Source organism: Pan paniscus, chromosome 9 (genome assembly GCF_029289425.2).
Source record: "Pan paniscus chromosome 9, NHGRI_mPanPan1-v2.0_pri, whole genome shotgun sequence".
Taxonomy (NCBI): Eukaryota; Metazoa; Chordata; class Mammalia; order Primates; family Hominidae; genus Pan; species Pan paniscus.
This window is the reverse complement of record NC_073258.2, coordinates 119,139,742-119,160,279: the sequence shown is the minus strand read 5'-3', so window position 1 is coordinate 119,160,279 and position 20,538 is coordinate 119,139,742. Positions and strand designations below refer to the sequence as shown.

The 20,538-nt window shown below is 42.8% G+C and overlaps 1 protein-coding gene across 5 annotated transcripts in view; it reads right to left on the bottom strand.

Moving 5' to 3' along the window:
• Positions 1-20,396, bottom strand: part of KMT2A (lysine methyltransferase 2A) — a 91,084-nt gene extending 70,688 nt beyond the window's left edge. For 3 of the 5 annotated variants that reach the window (XM_055094920.2, XM_055094922.2, XM_055094925.2), the window contains exons 1-2: positions 19,401-20,396; positions 17,218-17,316 (exon numbers count right to left, since the gene is read on the bottom strand). In XM_055094920.2, the coding sequence (XP_054950895.1) occupies positions 17,218-17,316; positions 19,401-20,144 (843 nt within the window). In that variant the 5' untranslated portion in view covers positions 20,145-20,396. The remainder of the gene's footprint in view (positions 1-17,217; positions 17,317-19,400) is intronic. The other 2 variants (XM_055094923.2, XM_055094924.2) reach the window with 1 other exon arrangement.
• Positions 20,397-20,538: the final 142 nt, after the last annotated feature.

Sequence of the window (20,538 nt, the reverse complement as noted above, 5' to 3'; positions counted from 1 at the left end):
TAAATTTTTAGTAGAGATGAGGTCTCACTATATTGCCCAGGCTGGTCTGAAACTCCTGAGCTCAAGCAATCCTCCCAAAGTGCTGGGATTACAGGTGTTAGCCATCATGCATGGCCCTAAAAGTTTTAAAGAATGCAGCTCTGAAGGAAATAGATCATGAAGGTAATGAGCGATGGCTGATTAACAGTAACAGGGAGAGGCCAGGTGCAGTGGCTCACATCTATAATCCTAGCACTTTGGGGGCCTGAGGCAGTGGGATATTCCAGGAGTTTGAGATCAGCCTGGGCAACAAAGGGAGACGACTTGTCTACAAAAAAATTAAAAATGTATTAAAAATGTAGCCAAGGCTGGGCACAGTGGCTCATGCCTGTAATCCTAGCACTTTGGGAGGCTGAAGCAGGCAGCTTGCTTGAGACAGCAGTTCAAGACCAGCCTGGGCAACAATGTGAAACCCCATCTCTACAAAGAAAAACACAAAAATTAGCTGGGTGTGGTGGCTTGTGCCTGTAGTCTCAACTACTCAGAAGTCTGAGATGGGAGGATCACCAGAGCCCAGGAGGTCAAGGTTGCAGTGAGCCATGATTGCGCCACTGAACTCCAGCCTGGATAACAGAGTGAGACCCTGCCTCAAAAAAAAATAAAAATAAAAATAAAAATAAAAAAAATAATAATAAGGGGCAGAGAGGGGGAAGAAAATCAGATGCAAGGATTGGAGGATTGGTAAAAACTGATTAGGCTGAAAAGGGGTAGCCACAGTAGGGCCAAGATAGAAGACAAATGAAATAATCAGAACCTTGTTAATTCTTATATGGTATGGTCAAAGCGAATGCAATGAATACAGACTGCTACCATTGGTTCTCAAATGTAGAGAAGGCATTAACTGTGAAGTTTATTCTGGAAATGGTATATATAATGAACTAGAGTAAGAAAGACTTAAAAAAGGGGGACCAGATAGCAGGCTACAGGCATAATCCAAATATGACTGTCACTCAATCATTCAATAAGTATTTACTGAGTATTGCCAGGTACTGTTTGACTCTCAAGATACATGTAAAGAACTAACAAAATTCCTGCCCCATGAAGCTACAGTCTAATGGAGAGACAGAAAATAAACATATAACAAATAAATAAAAGACACTAGGGGCTGGGCATGGTGGCTCTCGCCTGTAATCCTAGCTACCAGGAAGGCTGAGGCAGGAGGTTCATGTGAGCCCAAGAGTTTGAGGCTGCAGTGAACTGACTGAGCCACTGCACTCCAACCTGGGTGACAGAGTGAAACCCTGTCTCTAAGAAGAAAAAAGACACTACGACAATAAGAATTGACAGGAGTGGGGGGTGGAGAGGTGTTAGCTGTGGGGTTATATTCGCTAGGGTAGACAGGAAAGGCTTCTCTAAGGCAATAGTTTACCGAAGACTGGAAAACTATGGGCCACAGGCCGAATTTGGCCCACCATCAATTGTTCTGCAAGTTAAAATTAAAAAAAAAAAATTAACCATTTTTTTAAAGTCAAAAGAATATTTTGTGTACATGAAAACTATATGAAATTCAAATTTGTGTTCATAAATAAAATTGTATTGGAACATGGCCACGTTCAGTTGTTGATGGACAGACAGTCCCTGACTTACAATGGTCTGACTTACAATTTTTGACTTTACGACGAGCTTCTAAGTGTATTAAATGTATCTTTGACTTATGACATTTTTGATGTATGGGTTTTTCAGGATGTAGCCCCATCGTAAGTTGGGGAGCATCTGTATTGCCTGTGGTTGCTTTTGCACTACAACAACAGAGTGGAGTAGTTTCAACAGAGGCCATCTGGCCCTTTGCAGAAAAAAACTTGCCAAACCTGGTTAGGCCTAAATGAGAAAAAGTCAGACATATAAAGACCTTGGTGGAGTAGTGTTCTAGCCTGAGAGCAAGTGCAAAGGCCCCAAGACAGCAACAGGCACAGCATGCATGACAGACAGAAAAAGGCTAGTGTGGCTATATAGCAGAATGGATGAGATGAGAAGAGACAATGCTCGAGAAGTAGGCTTGACCAGAGGCCAGATTATGTGTGGCTTTTTTGGCCATAGTAAGGAATCTGGATTTATCCTAGCAGTGTGGGGAGACACAGATAGGTTTAAAGTGAAGGAATAGGATTTGATACCAGAGTTTACTGTTGCTATGTGAGGAACAAACTTTAGTGAGGTAATAACACAAGCAAGTCCAACCAAGAGACTATAATGGGAGAGTCTGAGGTTTTGGTAGCAAAGTTGTTGAGAGGTAGTTGAATTTAGGGCTTATTTTGGATGTAATACAGACAGAATTTGCTGATGGGATAGATGTGGGATGTGAATAAAAGAGATAAATCGACGATAACTCTTACATGTTAGGCCTGAGCAACTGGATTTTTGGTGGAATAATTAAGAAACAAAGAGACTGGGAATGGAAAAGGTTTGAGGAAGAAAGTCAAGACTTTTTAGATATGGTAAGTAAGAGATACCTATTAGGCATCCAAGTGTTTCAATGTATATGTGTTTCCTTGCCTATGAAATGGGAATACTAGTGATACTTCAGACAATGGTCATGAAGGTTAGGTGAGATAATTCATGTGAAGTGCTCAGAATATAGCCTGGCCCACAATAAACACTCAGTAACTATTAGCCAAATGGAAATATCAAATTGGCAGCAGGCTATACAAGCCTGGAACTCTGAGAAGTAGTCAGTGTTAGAGAAAAAGATTTCTTAGTTGTCAGCGTATAGCTGAGGCCTGGATGAGATGACCTAGGAAGAGTGTGTAGACAGAGAAGGCAGTGAAAAGTAGACTCCTGGGAACCTTATTCAGGAGAGTTAAGCAGAGGAGGGAAGCCATACAGAATACTGAAAATTAACAGCCAATGAGTTAAGAAGAAAAACAGGTGAGTACAATGTTAAAAAAAAAATCCAAGAAGGGAGTGGTCAGCTGGTTCAAAGGCTGCCAAAGGGTTTAACAAGATGAGAACTGAGAATTATCTATTCAATCTGGTAAAATAGAGCTCCTTGAGAACCTTGATAAGAGCTATTTCAGAGGCATCATGGGGATAAAAGCCCAACTGGAGTAGTTGAGGAAAGAATGAAAGGTGAGAAAGTAGAAATAGCAATTACACACAGCACTTTCAAGGAGTTTTGCTGTGAAAAGGGAGAAAAGAATCAGGTAGCAGCTAGAGGTGGACGTGGGGTCAAGCGTTTTTTTAAAGGATTATATTAAGGCAGATAGTTTTATATGGTGATGGGACCAATCTAGTTGTGAGAGAGAAATTACCTATGCAGCAGGAGAGATGAGATAACTGCAGGTACAACCCTGACTAGATGAGAGGAGATGGGATCCAGAGCTCAAATGGAGAGGTTGGCCTTAGATAGAAGGGGGCACTTCGGCCAGGCACAGTGGCTCACGCCTGCAATCCCAGCACTTTGGGAGGCCGAGGTGGGCAGATCACGAGGTCAGGAGTTCGAGACCAGCCTGGCCAATATGGTGAAACCCCATCTCTACTAAAAATACAAAAATTAGCAGGGCGTGGTGGTGGGCGCCTGTAATCCCAGCTACTTGGGAGGCTGAGGCAGAACAATCGCTTGAACCCAGGAGGCGGAGGTTGCTGTGAGCCGAGATGGCGCCACTGCACTCCAGCCTGGGCAGCAGAGTGAGACTCCATCTAAAAAAAAAAAAGAAAAAAGAAAAAAAAAAAAGAAGGGGGCACTTCTTTAATGGTAGAAGGCAGCAGAGCATGTAGTCACATCTAAGTTCCATTTTAACAGGAGGGAAAAAGTTTTGTTTTTTGACAGGGTCTTATTCTGTCGCCCAGGCTGGAGTGCAGTGGTATGATCATACCTCACGGCAGCCTCCTATTCCTGGGCTTAAGTGATGCTCCCATCTCAGTCTCCTGAGGAGCTGGGACTACAGTGCTCACCACCATGCCTGGTTATTCTTATTCTGTTGTAGAGAAGGGGTCTCACTATTTTGTTCAGACTGTCTTGAACTCCTGAGCTCATGCGGTCCTTCCTCTCTGGCCTCCCAAAGTGCTGGCATTACAGGTGTGAGCCACCATGCCTGACTGAAAAAGCTATTACATACTTTGAGAACATTTAAAATCTCCTGATTCAGAGCCAGACGTAGTTGTGTGCACTATGGTCTCAGCTATTTGGGAGGCTGAGGGAGTAGAATCGCTTAAGCTCAGGATTTCAAGGCTGTAATACATGATGATTATGCCTGTGAACAGCCACTGCCCTCCAGCGCAGGTAACACAGTGAGACCTCGTCTCTTAAAAAAACAAAAAGCAAACAAAGAAAAACCCTCCTGACTCATGCATTACATTTGGTGTAAGACAACTGACTCAAGAATCACTAAATCCGTAAATGAAGAATAGCTGAATTGCTCCCAAGGACAATTCTGTTAACATTAGTTCTGAGAGCTTCAACCTTCAAATTATCAATTTCCAAAGTATCTTGCAAAGTATTAAAAATGTGAATACTTATATTCCTGCTACATTTTAAGCTGAGCTCATTAAAAAGAATGAGAGGCTGGGCATGGTGGGTCACACCTATAATCCCAGCACTTTGAGAGGTCAAGGCAGGACGACTGCTTGTGCCCGGGAGTTCGAGACCAGCTACACAAGATGGTGAGACCCCATCTCTACAAAAAAAAAAAATTCACTTTGGGAGGCTGAGGTGGGTGGATCACCTGAGGTCAGGAGTTCGAGACCAGCCTGGCTAACATGGTGAAACCCCGTCTCTACTAAAAACATAAAAAATTAGCCAGATGTGGTGGCATGTGCCTGTAGTCTCAGCTACTCAGGAGGCTGAGGCACGAGAATCACTTGAGCCCAGGAGGTGGAGGTTGCCATGAGCCGAAATTGTGCCACTGCACTCCAGCCTGGGTGACAGGGCAAGACTCGGTCTCAAAAGAGAACAGAAAAGAAAATTAAAAATTAGTCAGGCATGGTGTTGTGAGCCTATGGTCCCAGCTACTCAGGAGGCTGAGGAAGGAGGATCCCTTGAGCCCAGGAGTTTGAGGCTGCAGTGAACTGTGTTTGTGCCACTGCATCCCAGCCTGGGTGGAAGAGCAAAAACCTGTCTCTAAAAAAAAAAAAAAAAAAAAAAAAAAAGAATTAGATAGCAAGTTTCATGAGGGAAGGGACGTCTCCAATGGTAGAGCCCCAGTAGCTGGTCATCCACCTAGAGTATAAAAGATGTTCTTTGATAAATGAATTCGATTTTTCAATTTCTATTTCTTACTTTGTAATGCAATATTTATGATAGCCATTTTTAGGAAGATGAGCCTCTTTGCAGGTACTTTTTCATTATTTGTAGTAGAAAAAAAATGTAGTGACACCTGTAAATCATTTCCAAAAGCAGAATATAAAAATAATGCTGCTCAATCAGTAAGAAAAGTATAATATACCCAAGCACAGTCAAATACACAGACATCAAGGGGCAAACTTCTTAAGCCAAAATAGTTAATGAAATTCAACCAGTCAAGAAATGTATGCTGTTATTGAACTGACATCATATTCTCTTGTGAACAGATTGTCAGGGGCAGGAACAAGGGCAGATTCTCTCTGGTTATTGGTGCATCAAGAGAACAATGCTTATTTGAATGCATAACAGATAGGAAGAGATTGAAACTGTTTAAATATGATCTCTGCCTGATATTGAGAAATGTTAACACGAAAAGGTCACTTGGGATTTAAGAGCGCTAAGACAATAATTCTCTGTTCTTCAATAACAACAGAAGGTAAAAATTTCACCCACACAAGAATGAAGTCCAGTTTTCAAATATTTAATTCAATTCTACCTAGCAACTGTCACCTAAGAAACACAAATGCTACTCACTTTGTAACTAGAGAAATAGGTAGTACCCCTCATCCCCACTCCATGTCAACAAGAATAAGCAGCAAAGATGCTGAAAACAGCAAAGCAGATGAGACAGGTGAACTCCACCCACCCTGCTTCAGAAAAAGAGGTAGTCATAAAGTAGCTTATCTGTCTTAAAAACAAAAAAACAAAAAACAGCAAAATGAATGCACTACTTCAGATAGTAAACTATTCTGATTCCTGGCAATGTCCCAAATTATTCTGCAGAATCTTTAAAAAAAAACAAAAAAACAAAAAACTCAAGAAAGGTGTATTTCCAGAATCCTCAGGTTCCAAGTCTGAACTGGTTTATCTACTTGCTAAAGCAGAAAAAATAAGCCCACTTAACTGATTCACTGTAGAAAATTAAGTTAAGCACCACAATCACAGGGTTTATTTTTCTCTAATAGGAAAGTACCATAAATGATCAGATTGATTTGAATAGGCTAGAAAAATTAAACAAACACCAACTTTATTTTCAGATATAGTTCTTTTTATTATAAGAAATTTTGGTCCCCCATATGACAAGTTTAAGTGGTTAACTTCATTTTGAGCTACATGCTCATTCAACTACAAACTTCTACTATAAAACTCAGTTTTTTTCTTCTGTTTGTTGTTCTTATCCTGGTGCAAAAGTCAGGTTACATCTTTCCTTCTGGGAAGATGGGCTGTTGAATGACCAATAGTAATGGGAGTAAGACTGAGGAATCCACAACTTCCTTCTTTCTAAAGGTAAACAGGGTTATCTCTCCGTAAAGTCAGTTTGCTGAAGGAGCAGTGTAAAATTAGATGACAAAAGTGAACATTCTTCTTGGCAAAATAACACTGAAGCCTCCAAGTTGGCCAATACAATTTTTTTTCTCTCTCTCTTTTTTTTTGAGATGGAGTCTCACTCTGTTGCCCAGGCTGGAGTGCAGTGTCATGATCATGGCTCACTGCAGCCTCGACCCATTGGGCTCAAGCAATCCTCCCTTCACAGCTTCCTGAGTAGCTGGGACTACAAGGCGCCAGGCCACCATGCTTGGCTAATTTTTTTTTTTTTTAATTTTTTAAATTTTAAATTTTTATTTTGTAGAGATCAGGTCTTACCAAGTTGCCCAGGCTAGTCTTGAACTCCTAGCCTTAAGCAATCCTCCCACCTCAGCCTCCCACAGTGCTGGTATTACAGTTGTGAGCCACTGTGCCCAGCCCACCAACACAATTTTGACTTATTATTTTTTAGGAATATTCAAATATATGAGTTGGGAAATTTTGTGTTCTTAATATTTTGTAAAACCAGTTGGTCTCTTTTGGCTCCCACATCATATTTGGAAGTTTGCCATCACATTCTGAGAAGCCCACATTAGGTGGCATTAACCTATTAAAAAAAAGAAAGTCCCTGGTATTTTTTATTACTCCAACACTTGAATCTCTCAAGTAGAACAAAGAATCGTAAGACAATTTGTCTTTGCTTTTATAATCCCGTTTTCTGAATTTATACAAGCAGTTTTATGAATTTTATATCTCTTGTTTTCTGAATGTATGACAAGCAATTAAAAGTTATAGGGAAAGTATGAATTTGTTCTACTTCCAATTCCCAGAGTTTCTCAAATGACATCCAACTTTATAATTAAGGAGTCAAACTGCCCTTCGCTTTGCCAACAATTGCAGAATTCCTGCAACAATCCAGCTTCACCTATGAACCCCAGGCATTTTATGAGACTGGTTAAAAGTAGAGACCATTTATTATATGCCACTTAAAACATACTTAAGATATATAACTAATCTTAAATAAATCTAGTATCAGTTCACTTGAAAGAAGGAATTCATACACAATTCCAGTTGGAAATTCAAAAGTCCTAAAGCTTCAATAACCCAATGAAGGTTTTGGAGTTAAGAGTTAGTAGGAAAACTGGCTGGTGGTAATATCAGCTCTGCCCAGACTTTTGGTAATCTATATGAATAATCCCAATTCAAGTTTTCATTCTGACTGTACAGGAAATGCTTTCTGCAACCCAACATATCTAAAAAGGTTTCATTCTGAGTGATGCAAGCCCTCTACACAGCCTCAAAAGCCAAGGGTCAGAGGCTTTTATAATACTAACTAACATGAAGCAAACTTCTATTAGTTTGGAAATGATTTATAAGCATTTGTTACAATGTATCCACAAGCAGTGACAGCCTTAACAAGAGCTATTCTGAACTATACCTCTTTAAATGACAACTGAAAATGGACATAAAAGCTACAAATACTTATTTGTTTCCTATATTGATACCACACCTACTGTTTTCCTTGGTTTCTCTTGATGTTTAAGATTTCTCTCTTAGCTCCACTTAAAAATTTGTATTCTCCTATAAAGCCACTACAAAAACCATTACTTCCTAAAGAAATATCTCTGGAAGCTTCCTACTGGAAAGTAATTATTGCTTCGAGGAGCTGAATAAGAATTTATTTACTGATTCACAGAAGGAAAAGGTAGCTTAAGAGGTCATTTTATACATATGTAGGCAGGAGTGTACTTTTAAAATATACTTCCAGAGAAGATAATAAAATTATTTTGGTAACCTTTTTACCATGACTATAATGACAACCATCATTACCAATAAGTTCTTTACACAACTACTCCTGATTTCGGTTTAAACCTATTTTCTCTTATTCTGCTGTCAGTGGAGCTGGGAAACCGCTGGTTACCATTCCTAATAATGGATCCATTCATGTTTTTTGAAGAGTTATTAAGTTGCCTCTTAACCTTTCATTCTCTCAACCTTTCCTCATAGGACTGACTTCCAATCATATAATCATCTTTTGAGTCTCCTCAGAACCGTCTCCAAGGTCTCCTCATCCCTTTTAAGTTGAGGAACCTAGAAATGGAAACAACACTCAAGTAAGGGGATGATCAGTGCTAAGTATTATCTACATAAAAGATAATGCCATCCCATCAGGATACCTTAACATCGCTTTCAAAACCCCAATCAATACCTTTACAAAAATGTCGCATCATGGCGCCTGTGCTTTCCTTTGCCATACTTAAATTAGTATTTCTTAATGATTAGTCCAAATATTCTGTTCGTAGTCTTAAGTTCTCCTAGTTTATGTAATGTGTCCCAGCAAAGTATTCCTAAAAGTTGTATGGACATCAAATTTTCAATTCAACAAATACTATATAAAAAGTCACCATTATAAAAAACATAAAACATAAATGATGACTTAGAAATGGCCCGTGTCTTAAGGGAGTCACTATCTAATGGGACAAAGACAGACACATTTCAAAAGTACCATGACATAAGGTATACTGGGTTAAATTTTTTAAGGATAACATACAAAACACAAAAAGAAAACAGGAAAGAAGTTCAGTTTCAACTAGCAGTACAATCTGTGAAAACTTCATGGAAGAGTTAGGATCTGGGGATCTGAGTTGAACCATGGGAGACGAATAATAAGCCCAAGACAGGTCGAAATGGGAAAGACTTTAAGGCAAAGGAGAGGCTTTAGCAAAGGTACAAAAGCAGATAAACAAAGACTGTGGAGAACACCTAATAGTTCAGTAGTCCAATGTGGTTGAAGCAGTAACGATGTACATTCAGGAGACACGGTTCAAAATTTAGAAATACAGGCTAGCAAGATCATGCAACGCTGAGAATCTTAAATTTTATTTCATATTCAGTGAGAAGCCAAAGAATTTTAGGAATAAAGTGACATACTCTGATCTGTATTTAAGAAAACCATCATATTGTGAAGCACTGTGTAGGGTGAAAAGAAAGGTGGGAAGACCAATGAGAAGATTACCACAATAAACAATCCAAAAGTAATGGAAATTTAAACTAGGACAGCAGGAACAGAACAGCAGGGACAAATGAAAGAAACACTACAATAATATAATGGACAAGACTCAGAAATTGATTGGATGTGAGTGGGAAGAGAAAGGACTTAAAGACAGCACAGTGTAGAGAGCAAGAATCAACTTTCAAAGAGATGTAGGTTCAGATTTAAATTCTAGCCCTGCCACTTACTAGCCATATAACTTAAGGAAAACTGTTTAACTTGTCTGTGCCTCAGTTTCTGAGGTGTATTGATGGTTTCTGATGGTGTACTGAGTATGTTAGCAAATCTTTTCTTTTCTTTTCTTTCTTTTGAGACACAGTCTCACTCTATCCTCCAGGATGGAATGCAGTGGTGTGATCTCGGCTCACTGCAACCTCTGCCTCCCGGGCTCAAGCGATTCTCATGCCTCAGCCTCCCAAGTAGCTGGGATTGCAGGTGTGCACCACGACACGTAGCTAATTATTGTATTTTAAGTAGAGACAGGGTTCCACCATGTTGGCCAGGCTGGTCTCAAACTCCTGACCTCAAGTGATCTGCCTGCCTCGGCCTTCCAAAGTGTTGGGATTACAGGATTGAGCCACCCCACCCGGCCTGCAAATCTTTTTAAAGAGAGTACAGCAAAACTGTACTTTTCTTTTTTTCTTTCTTTTTTTTGGAGACAGAGTCTTGCTCTTTCGCCCAGGCTGGAGTGTAGTGGCGGAATCTCAGCTTACTGCAACCTCCACCTCCTGGGTTCAGGCGATTCTCCTGCCTCAGCCTCCCGAGTAGCTGGGGATACAGGTGCGCAACCACCACACCCAGCTAATTTTTGTATTTTTAGTAGAGACAGGGTTTCACCATGTTAGCCAGGCTGGTCTCGAACTCCTGACCTCAGGCAATCTTCCCGCCTTGGCCTCCCAAAGTGCTGGGATTATAGGCGTGAGCCACTGCGCCCGGCCCAAAACTGTACTTTTCCTCCTTAAACACACTACTCTTTACTAGTTATTCTTAAACTCTAATCTGCTTTTGACCATTCTGCTCAAGTTCCAACCCCCAGAAATTGCAACCTACAATTCAGCATTTCTTCTATAATTAAATGGTTACTTGCATTGATCTCTGTAGACCAGCACTCATTCTCCTCAAGCTGACACTTAAGAACAAATGTCACCAAGTATAGACTAATGGGTCTGAACCTGGAGCCCAAGAACCCTGAAGAGCCTCAGAGCTGTTATAAGGAACGACCAAGTGCCTCCTCATAAAAATATCAGGAACACTAGTTATAGAGACAACAGGTAGCAACCCCATTATAGCTGCCTTGGCCTGATAATTAGCAACTCATGGAGGCACTGTGTTCCTTGGTGTCTTACTTGCCTATTTACCATCTTGTTCTCTTTCTTCTTTTTTGCCTTATCTTTAATATGCTTTAGTTGGACACTAATGTTGCTACCAAGACGGGTGGCTGGCCTTCAATTTGGTTCCACCTAGTTTATAGAAGAACTTGACACTCAGACTAATATCAAGAACATTCTAAGATTATAGCACTCAAATAGGTGTATGTATGCATACATATACAGGTATAACTTAATGTAATAAAAACCAGTCATTTTGATGAAAAAAAAGATTATAACCCTGCTCTCCTTTCAATCTCTTGGTTCTAACAATTAGGGCTTCCTATGTGCCAGGCAAAGTGCTAAGTGCTTACATGCATGATCTCACTTAAGCCTCACAATGAGACTATGAAGCATGAGTACCTCTCAGTTACAAATGAAGAAACAGAGGTATGGAGAGGTTCAAAAACTTTTCTGGTTGGGTGCAGTGCCTCACATTTGTAATCCCAACACTTTGGGAGGCTGAGGTAGGGGGACCACTTGAGGCCAGGAGTTCAAGACCAAAAACCTGGGCAACATGGTGAGACTCCCATCTCTACAACAAATAAAACAATTAGCTGAGTGTGGTGGTGCATGCCTGTAGTCCCAGCTACTTAGGAGGCTGAGACAAGAGGATTGCTTGAGCCCTGGAGGTTGAGGCTGAAATGAAATGTTTGTGCCATTACACTCTAGCCTAGGCGACAAAGCAAGATCCTGTCTCAAACAAACCAAACAAAACACAAAAAAAACTTTTTCAAGATGGCTGAGCTTAGATTTGAACTCAGGCAGTTTAAATCCAGAGCCCATGGTCTTAACAACTCTTAATTACTGTGCTAAACGATCTCACACCACTACAGATTAGATTATGAGATTCTCCCTTTCTTCTGTAAAGGTATTTATATATGCACAAATAAAAAATCCTAGCCAAAGAGATTACAAAAGGATTTCCTCATTAGCTAAGCTTAAAGAGATGTTATCCACAAGGTTTTACTGCTTATAATTAAAGGCAATAATCTAGGGACAATGTTTGTGTTTGATCTAAAAAGTGGTCAATCCTCATGGATGGACAGAAGTTGAATATGGGCATGTGTAAATATTTCTTTCTCTAGGTGTAGGATATTTATTAGAGATAAGAATTAACTTTTCCCTAGTGTTTAGAACTGAGATAGTATAAAGGACAACCTAAAGAAAAAACTATTCTCCAAAACCCTTCTCACAAGTAATATCACTCTCCTAATTCAAGACCGAAAGCTACCATTACCTTGATGCTGTAAAATAAGAATGAAACAATGATGCTTCAGCAAAGCATAGATAATACAAGTGGATCTCTCTAAAACAGTATGAGTGTTAGAAAGATTCATATCTTTTGTTGCTGAAAGACATCAAAACATCTATACCCAAACATCCCAACAAAACACAAAACCAGAAATGCAAGAAAATGGATAAAACACTATACATGGAAGAAACTCCAGCTCCTGAAATAAATGCTACTGGACCGATGCTGCCCACTGGTACTTCACAGGGTACTGCTGCAGCAATAATTGAAGGTAAGATATCTGGGGAAATCCCTTCAGTCTATTTGTCAAATAGAAAAACAACTACTCATTTCAAGGGAAGGGGAATTTTCATACACTGCACACAAAACTGCCAACTAACTCTTATATCTTTGTTGTTTCCTTAAAACTAAAACTCATTAGGGCAATACATTCAATTCAACATCTAAAAGTTAAACCAAGCTTGGCCTCTTAGAAGTTTTGGACTAATCCTTCAAGGGGATTTATATCATCCACAACAATTACAAATCACGTAACAAAATTCTTCTTTCAAATGTCTTAAGTCTTTAGAAGCGAATGTTTGGCAGCAGCTACAGTCTCATGGTTGGCTTCCCCTGGTGTGTAACCTGACAAGGTAAAAAAACTCTTTGAAATATTTAACAGTGGTGGTATGGATTTCTTTGGATAGGTCAAGAAAAGCGGCTCATCATTTTAAAAACATAAAGAACCATTTTATGGGAAGTCATTCCCTCAGTCCAAGTGTCTCTGTATTTCCTCAGGGTTTTCGCAGAGACTTTATTGAGGGGCAAAATGAAAAGGCTAACAAAAGGACCCCTTTTTCCTCCCTATTCCCAGCATAATCTACCTCAGCCACAGGGCCAGTAGCATCCACACTGTCATAAATGCCAGCAATTAGAGAATTAGGCCATAAAACCACCCACTCAGGTATAAGAGTGCAGGCCTCCAGCTTTATTTAATGCATGCCATAAAAGATCCTGTACTTCCTTCTCCCAGGCCTTCTTCAACAACCAATGAAATGACAATAACAACAACCAAAATAGCCCTTTGTCTGCGTAACCTCATACTGATGTGATCAATGAAGCCATCTGGGTCCAGGTAAAGGACTTAAGATTCCTTTTTCTTAATAAAAGATAGCATTTTCTCTAGCATGCCACATGTAGATCTAGTAAAGAACATACTGTATTTTGAATACGAAGGTCCTGGAAACTAAAGTCAAACTACTTTTTCCAGAAAAGCTATTTTATCTTATTCTGAAAATACTCTAGAAGCCTAGACAATTCCTGAAAATCTCAAGAAATAGTGGAGCCTACAAGGGTATTCTTAATTAACTCAACAATTTCCAGAACCTCCTAAAGTCTTTCTAATCAAAAGTTAACTCAGATCTGAAAGCTAACTTTAATTCAGTCTGTGTCTCAAAGCCGATACAACTTAGGAGCAATCAATAATTTCATCTGATTGTCTTGTCTTCAACAACCTCAGAGTCCACAAAAATCACGAGTCTGAGATTTACTCCACGACAATATTTTACTCATCAAGTTTCATAAACCAGTCTAGATAAGATCCAAGGAAATACTTTGTAACAGTGAACTCTGTGGCATCCTCTTTCCTACTAGTGCCTACAGGGTTAAGAATCTGATTAAAATGTAGGTACATCATGCCAGACTCATTAGTAATTTAACCTTTCTTAATCCCTGAAAATAACATATGCAAACAAAGGAAGGTCCCATCCCAGCAATCCTCGAATAAATTCCTCCCAAAGCAGTGATAGTCACAAAGCTTCCCCCTTCTCAAAGGTCTATGCCACTGGGCTCTCCACCTTGGCAGAGGAAGAATGGAAAGAGACAAGATATTCACAAAAGGCCCGATTGAAGGCCTTCAGTTAAGTGCTAGAAGGAAGCTGAAGCTCTGTGCCAACACTAGTGGAATGTGGGCAGGCACAAAGAGATCTTAATTAGGAGACCTACAATTAAAACACAGCGAGTTTCCAAAAGAGAGAGGCACTGCAGTCTGTTATGCCTCTGAGCAAGCAAAGCACTGTTGCCACCCCCTCTAGCCACAGGGTAAGGGAGGCAATTGGTATAGAGTCTGCACAGCTGCCCCACGGAAGGACAGCTCTAAGGTGAGCAAAGAGATGAGAATTAAGTCAAGATGGGAATAGTTTCTCTCAACTTCCAATAAGAAGATGGATCACTATTGTGTGAATGATGATTTCCTCCAGGAGTATGTGCCTTAAGATAATTAAATGGAAGTGAAAGATGGGGACATGTCATCTGGTTTTCAGTCACAGAGGAAGAAAAGTTCTAAAGACTGAATTTCTAATGCTCAGTATAAACCATTTCAGAACATATTAATAACTATATCCTATGAAGTAGGTACTGTCACTTCAGATTTATAAATACATTGATGTATTGGATTTTTCTTTTCATTCAAAATTCATACACCTACAGGAATATACCACCTAGACTGAAAATAACTTCTCTTTTGGATAGTCTGGAATTCACAACAATGACAACACATTTAGCCAAACAAGAGGGCCTCTAAACACCAGATAATGCCTGGGATTCTGTAGGTTCTCAGAACTATGTGTAAAAACTTTATCCTCATTTTTCTTATAAATGAAACTGGTCAACTTCACCAAAGTCCTTATGTTTTTTCCACACAACGAAAACTTTCCAAGTTGAAATTTCTCCTCCTAATAATAATGCCAGTTATATAGGCAAATGTATAATCTGATATTAAAAATTACCAAACAGAATCCCAGCTACTCAGGAGGCTAAGGCAGGAGGATCAGGAGTTCAAGATGCACCTGGGCAACATAGTGAGACCCTGACTCAAAAAAAAAACAAAAATTATCAAATCGTCTCACTTGACTCTGACTTTTGAAATAAACTCAGAATAAGAAATTCTGATTTGACCAAAAGTTTAATACAACAGAAAGGAATCATAATACTGACACAGAACAGATTCATGAGCTATTTAGTCCAAACTTTTCATTTTACAGATCAGAAATTTAAGGTTAAAAGTGAATTTGCCCAGGGTCTCATAACTGTTCAGTAACGGAGATGAGAGCCCACATCCACTGACTTCTACTCGGAGGCTTCGTGCACTCCACTCTACTTGTGTTCCCTCCTTCATTTACCTTCTGCCAATCTTAGGACTAGCTGTGAAGGCAATGAAGGAGCAACTCCCACTCTTGGTACATACATGACCAGTAAACATTTAAAAAAAAAAAAAAAATCACGCTCTCCTACTACCTTTCAGCTGCAGGAGTACTATCTTTTCAAGTCCAATCCAAAAGCCTGTCTCAGTCCACATGAACTAAACTGCAATTTCAAGTGAAAATAAATACACACCAATGCTGTAACTCAGTTTCAATTTGTATCTAATTAAAGTTTGCTATGTTATGATCAGGATGGAAATTTTGCTTTTAATATTTTGTGAAGTAGTAGTGAAGGTAACTGGATTATGACATTAATAAACGAAGACTAGTTACTGATAAACACACTGTTTCAGGGGTTTATTATTACAACAGCCTAACTTCTAGTCAACAGAAAGGGTGCTGCTGTACTATGTTTATTTAGATGGCAAAGTACAGTAGTATGAACATTACCTGAGAGAATCCTTAGAAAAATGGGATACTGACACTACAGAGGGAAGGGGAAAGGCAAAAAATGGACCTCTGATTTCTTACAGTGCTCAATAAAACAAAACCTCAATTCTACTTCCTAATTGTCATACAAAGGAAGTTAGGAACCAACAGCAGTGAAGGACAAGTCTCCTATGGCTAAGGGAGTTCAAACAGCAAAGTCATCTGGAAGTTCTGTTACCTAGTTTTAGAAGTATTAACATAGGTGTTGTTACAGGCAAGTTATAGTCATTATTCACTGAAGGCGAACCAGAGTTTAAAGAGGTTAGAATCATTTTGGATCATATAACCATTTCTTCATGAATCCAGATAAGACTTGATACAGAGCTATGAGTGAGTTCTGAGAAGCAGTCTTTAGAATTCTATGTCAGCCCAGGGTGAACCCTAAACTTCCCTTTTGGAACTTTATCATTGATTAGTAAGGCTATGTTAAAAAAAAAAAAAAAGTGCTTGCTTCTACACTGAAAACTACCAGCTCAGAGGTTTACCACTACTCAATGCATACCATCAACTCATACTGGATTGCCTCAAACACCACATAAAAAGCTTACCCATGGAACAGAGCTCATTCAAGTCCAATTCAGAAAAAATACTCAAGTTTAATGTAAGGAGTCAACCACTCTTCTCATAATGAAGCAGCAACTACTGTTCAGGAAAAAGTTTTAAAGACAAAAACCCCTTATAAATATGATCCTATTTGAAATAACTGCAATTCCTTGACAGGCTTTACATTATATACTAGTGTTAAGAAAAATAAAACAGTAGTTTACAATTATCTCATAATGCCAGTAGATAAGAAAACGTTTAGCCCCTGATTAAAACTTTAAAAGTGATTTGTCAAAGACCAACAGATAAAATATTCTGGTGCCCAGACATTAGGTCCCTGAATCCAGGTGGCTCTCTTTCTAACCAGTCTCTTGAAAAACTATGATTGGAAGCTGTCAGCATAAAACTTTGCTTTTGAATATGTGATAATATTTGGAATGTGAATGCTTAGTCCTTCAATACAAAATAAATAAGCATACTGAACAAGAAGAAAATGCTTCTTAGGATCCCCTTAAAATGGACTAACTTCTCCTAATAGAGACTTTCTTATTAAACTCAAATATACATGGGGCTAAAATGCTACATATAACCAGGCAAGTCTCAATTTTGAAAATAAGCAGGTAAATGAAATGTCAGTTTTTTTCTTTTTTTTCTTTTTCTTTTTTTTTTTTTTTTTTGCTGCTGTATCTTTTAAAAAAGCAAAATCAACTCACATTTAAGCACCAACTCCATGCAAGTAACCTGAACGGTTCAGTCTTTTTGTCATGTATGTGGCCTTTGGTTCTCCAACTACATGGGATCTGTGTTGTTAGCTTAAAAAATACAGAATTGGCCTTTCAAAAAAAAATAATAATCTACAGCAACCAATAAATAGTCTCAAACAACCCTGCTGACTGCAGCTGCCTTCTGAAGGCTGGGAAAAGGAGGTGGAGATAGAGCAGAGAGAGGCAGGGAAAGGGGACGCTGCAGCTAGCTACATAGCAAGGAACACGCCCCCATCATGTCCTCCTTGCTCTGTCAGAAGGCGGGTTGTTGTCAGTCTCCTGATCAGGCTGCCTTAGAAACGATTAAAAAAAAGGAGGCAGGAAGACTAACAACTAAAAAATGCCAGCTCCTTGAAAGGAGGGGCCGGGGTCCTTGGGATCTCCTCCCTCCCCTTCTTCCCAGGATCTTTCCGTAAATCTAAAGGGGTGCGGGGCACAATAGGGGACAAGGGGTTTGCCCAGGATATTTTGTGTGCACCAACGGCAGAGCACGCAGGAAACGGCTGGTTGTTATCTTTCCCTTTCTGTTTCAATCAAGAGCACTCCAGAGCAGCAACCCCCTACCCCCCTTCGCTTCAGCCCCTAGCAGCTGCTCTTCCTCCTCCTAGCATCCCCCATGCCATCCTCCCCCCTCTACAATTCGAACTCCCCCCTTCTGCATCCAATGGAAAACAAATGCGCAACGCCACTGGCTGAACCTGAACTCAACTTCCCTTCCTTGGGCAACTTTCCTTTTTGCTGAAGGGGGCCGAATAATGTTTATAGAAGCAACTCCGTTCTTGCCCCAGTACTAATGGGGAAGGGGCAACGCTCTGACCCTTCATCCACCTTGGGTCCCCTTACAAGAATCAGAGACAACCCCAAGTCCTTTCTAAGGAATAACTTTGCTTGATAATCCTTTTTCTCCCATCCCAAAGCAACCACCGCCACCACACTAAAGTATAACTGTCCCTTATCTACTCTCCTCACCCCAACCTGGCTTCCCCCACCCCTTCCAAGCCCCAGGATTGGCCTAGGAAAAGGTGGATCAATAATGAAATGACGAGAAGAGAAGGGCGGGAGGGAGCTCGGGTTGGAGATTGCGTGCTCTCAGGCGCAGTGGGTGGGGTAGGAGAGCAGCTGCTTCCCCTGGGAGGATGCTGCCTCAGTCCCCCCACAAACACCTCCCCTCACAGGGGCCCCCTTCCCCAGAGCTGGAGGGAAAGCCTGCCTCCTCTCCAAGGGGAGTGGTGGAAAGCTGCTCTTCTCTAAGCCTAGGGGACAGTGGACTATTTTCCCCTCCAAGATGCCACTAATCCTTCATTCTAAAGGAGGGAAAGGGTGGAGTGAAGGTAGAGTAATTCCCGGCTACCAATAGGCTAGAAACTGTAGCCCTGTAAGACGGGGGGGGGGGGGGGGGGGAAGAGACTGCTGTATGAGGAATCACCGTTATCTTCAGAGGGAAAGGAGGTGAGACCAGGCAAGGTGCAGAGGAGAGATTTTCCCCGGTGGGGTAGGGCGGGATGGGGGAGGATCGGTCTGCTTGGGGTGGGGGTAGAGGGTGGAGGTGAAGGAAGGGGGAGTGGCTGGCAGTATAGGGACCTGGCCCGGGGATGGGGTGAGGGTTCATCGGGTTTTCGAAAGCAAGGTGCTGGAAGGGACACGATCCCCAAGGGCTAGGAGAACGTGGCCCTGGATGAGGCCATCACCCGAGAGATGCCCGAGAGGAAAACTGCCCTAGGAGTAACACATCTGCCCAGAGAGGGAGGCGGGGATGTGGCGGGATCAGGTCTCTAGGAGGGAGGGAGGGAGGAATCTTGCTCGGATGAGGTAATCTGTGAAAGGGAGGAGGGGTTCAGTCCCGGGATGGGAAACCCCGGCGAGGGGGTCTGTGCCAAGGGATTTGGGGAAGGGTCAGGGGGAGGAGAGCGGGGGGCAAACGCCCTCAGCCAGATGGGCCCAAACCCCGGGGTGGGGGCGCCTGGGGGTCTGCAGCCCTGCATGGGCGTCCCAAGATGGGAGAGCCATTCGCCCCGGGTCAGGGACCCCGAGATGGTCCCAGAATTGGGATGCTCCTCAATCCCGGATGGGGGAGGGGAGGGGGCTCCGCAGAGGGTCGAGACCCCGGACCTGGGGGTTCCTCGCCCCCTTACCTCTCCGCTGCCGCCTCCCCCGCCGCTCTCCCCAAACACGGCCCGGAACCGGCGCAGGTTGGTGCCGATGGCGGCCGAGACCTGCAGCGCCGCGTCGAAGCCCGGGCCCACCCGGAGCAGGGCCGGCCCTGAAGAGGCTGAGGACGATGACGAAGACGAAGACGAGGCGGACGACGAGGAGGCTGCTGAGGCGGCGGCCGCTCCCCCTGGAACCCCAGCCCCGCTGCTTCCCGCCGCCGCCGCCGCGGCCGCCACAGCCGGGGGGGAGGGGGGCGCCCCGGGGCCGCCACCGCCGACCGGGGGCCCGGGGGGAAGCAGCAGGGCCGGGACGCGTTGCCGCGGGGCGCCCCCTAGGCCCCGGCGCCCCCCGCCGCCGCCGCCCCCGGTGGTCCCGGGTCGGGCGGGGAAGCGCCACCGACAGCTGTGCGCCATGTTCGCCCCGTGAAGTGAAGCAGCGAGAGGGAGAGGCGACAACACAGGGGGGCGGGGAGGCGGAGGGGGGGGCACGGGGCCCCGGAACCTGCCTAACCAGCTCTGCGCCGCCCGGCCGCCTGCACCCTGCCGGCCGCTATGCAGAGCGCCGGGCCGCGCCCGCCAGCCCCGCAATCTGTATAGCGGCCTCGGGCCTCCGCCTCTGACGCCTGGGCGCTGCAACTCCATCCCGAGGCCCGGGCCGCCGCCTCCTGCCCGCCCGCCGGCCCCGCAACCTGGATAACTGCATGCCCCGCCCTCCGGGAGAGGCATTGCTCGGGAAAAGGAGGGGGGAAGGAAGCCCGGGAGCCCGGAGCAGAGCGCGGGTTCCGGAGAGAGGGGGAGGGGGCGAGGACTACGCGGAGGATGGAGGCGGAGGGAGCCGGGCCGCCTGCAGCCTTGAGCGCCGAGAGGCCGATTACACACGTTCCCGGGACGCGCTGGGAATCGAACAGCCCGGGAGAGCAGCTTCCAGTATAACGCGGCGGCTGGGTCGGGGAGCAGTGAGCCTTCTCCTCCGCCCCAGGGCACGGATACAAGATGGGTTAGCCCGAATTGAACGCTTCTAGAATAAAAGAGCCCTTATTGTACTACATGCAAAACAGAAGCGCTGCCCAGTTTACTATATGCAAAACAGAAAGGCCCTCAATGAACGCACTTTAAAAAA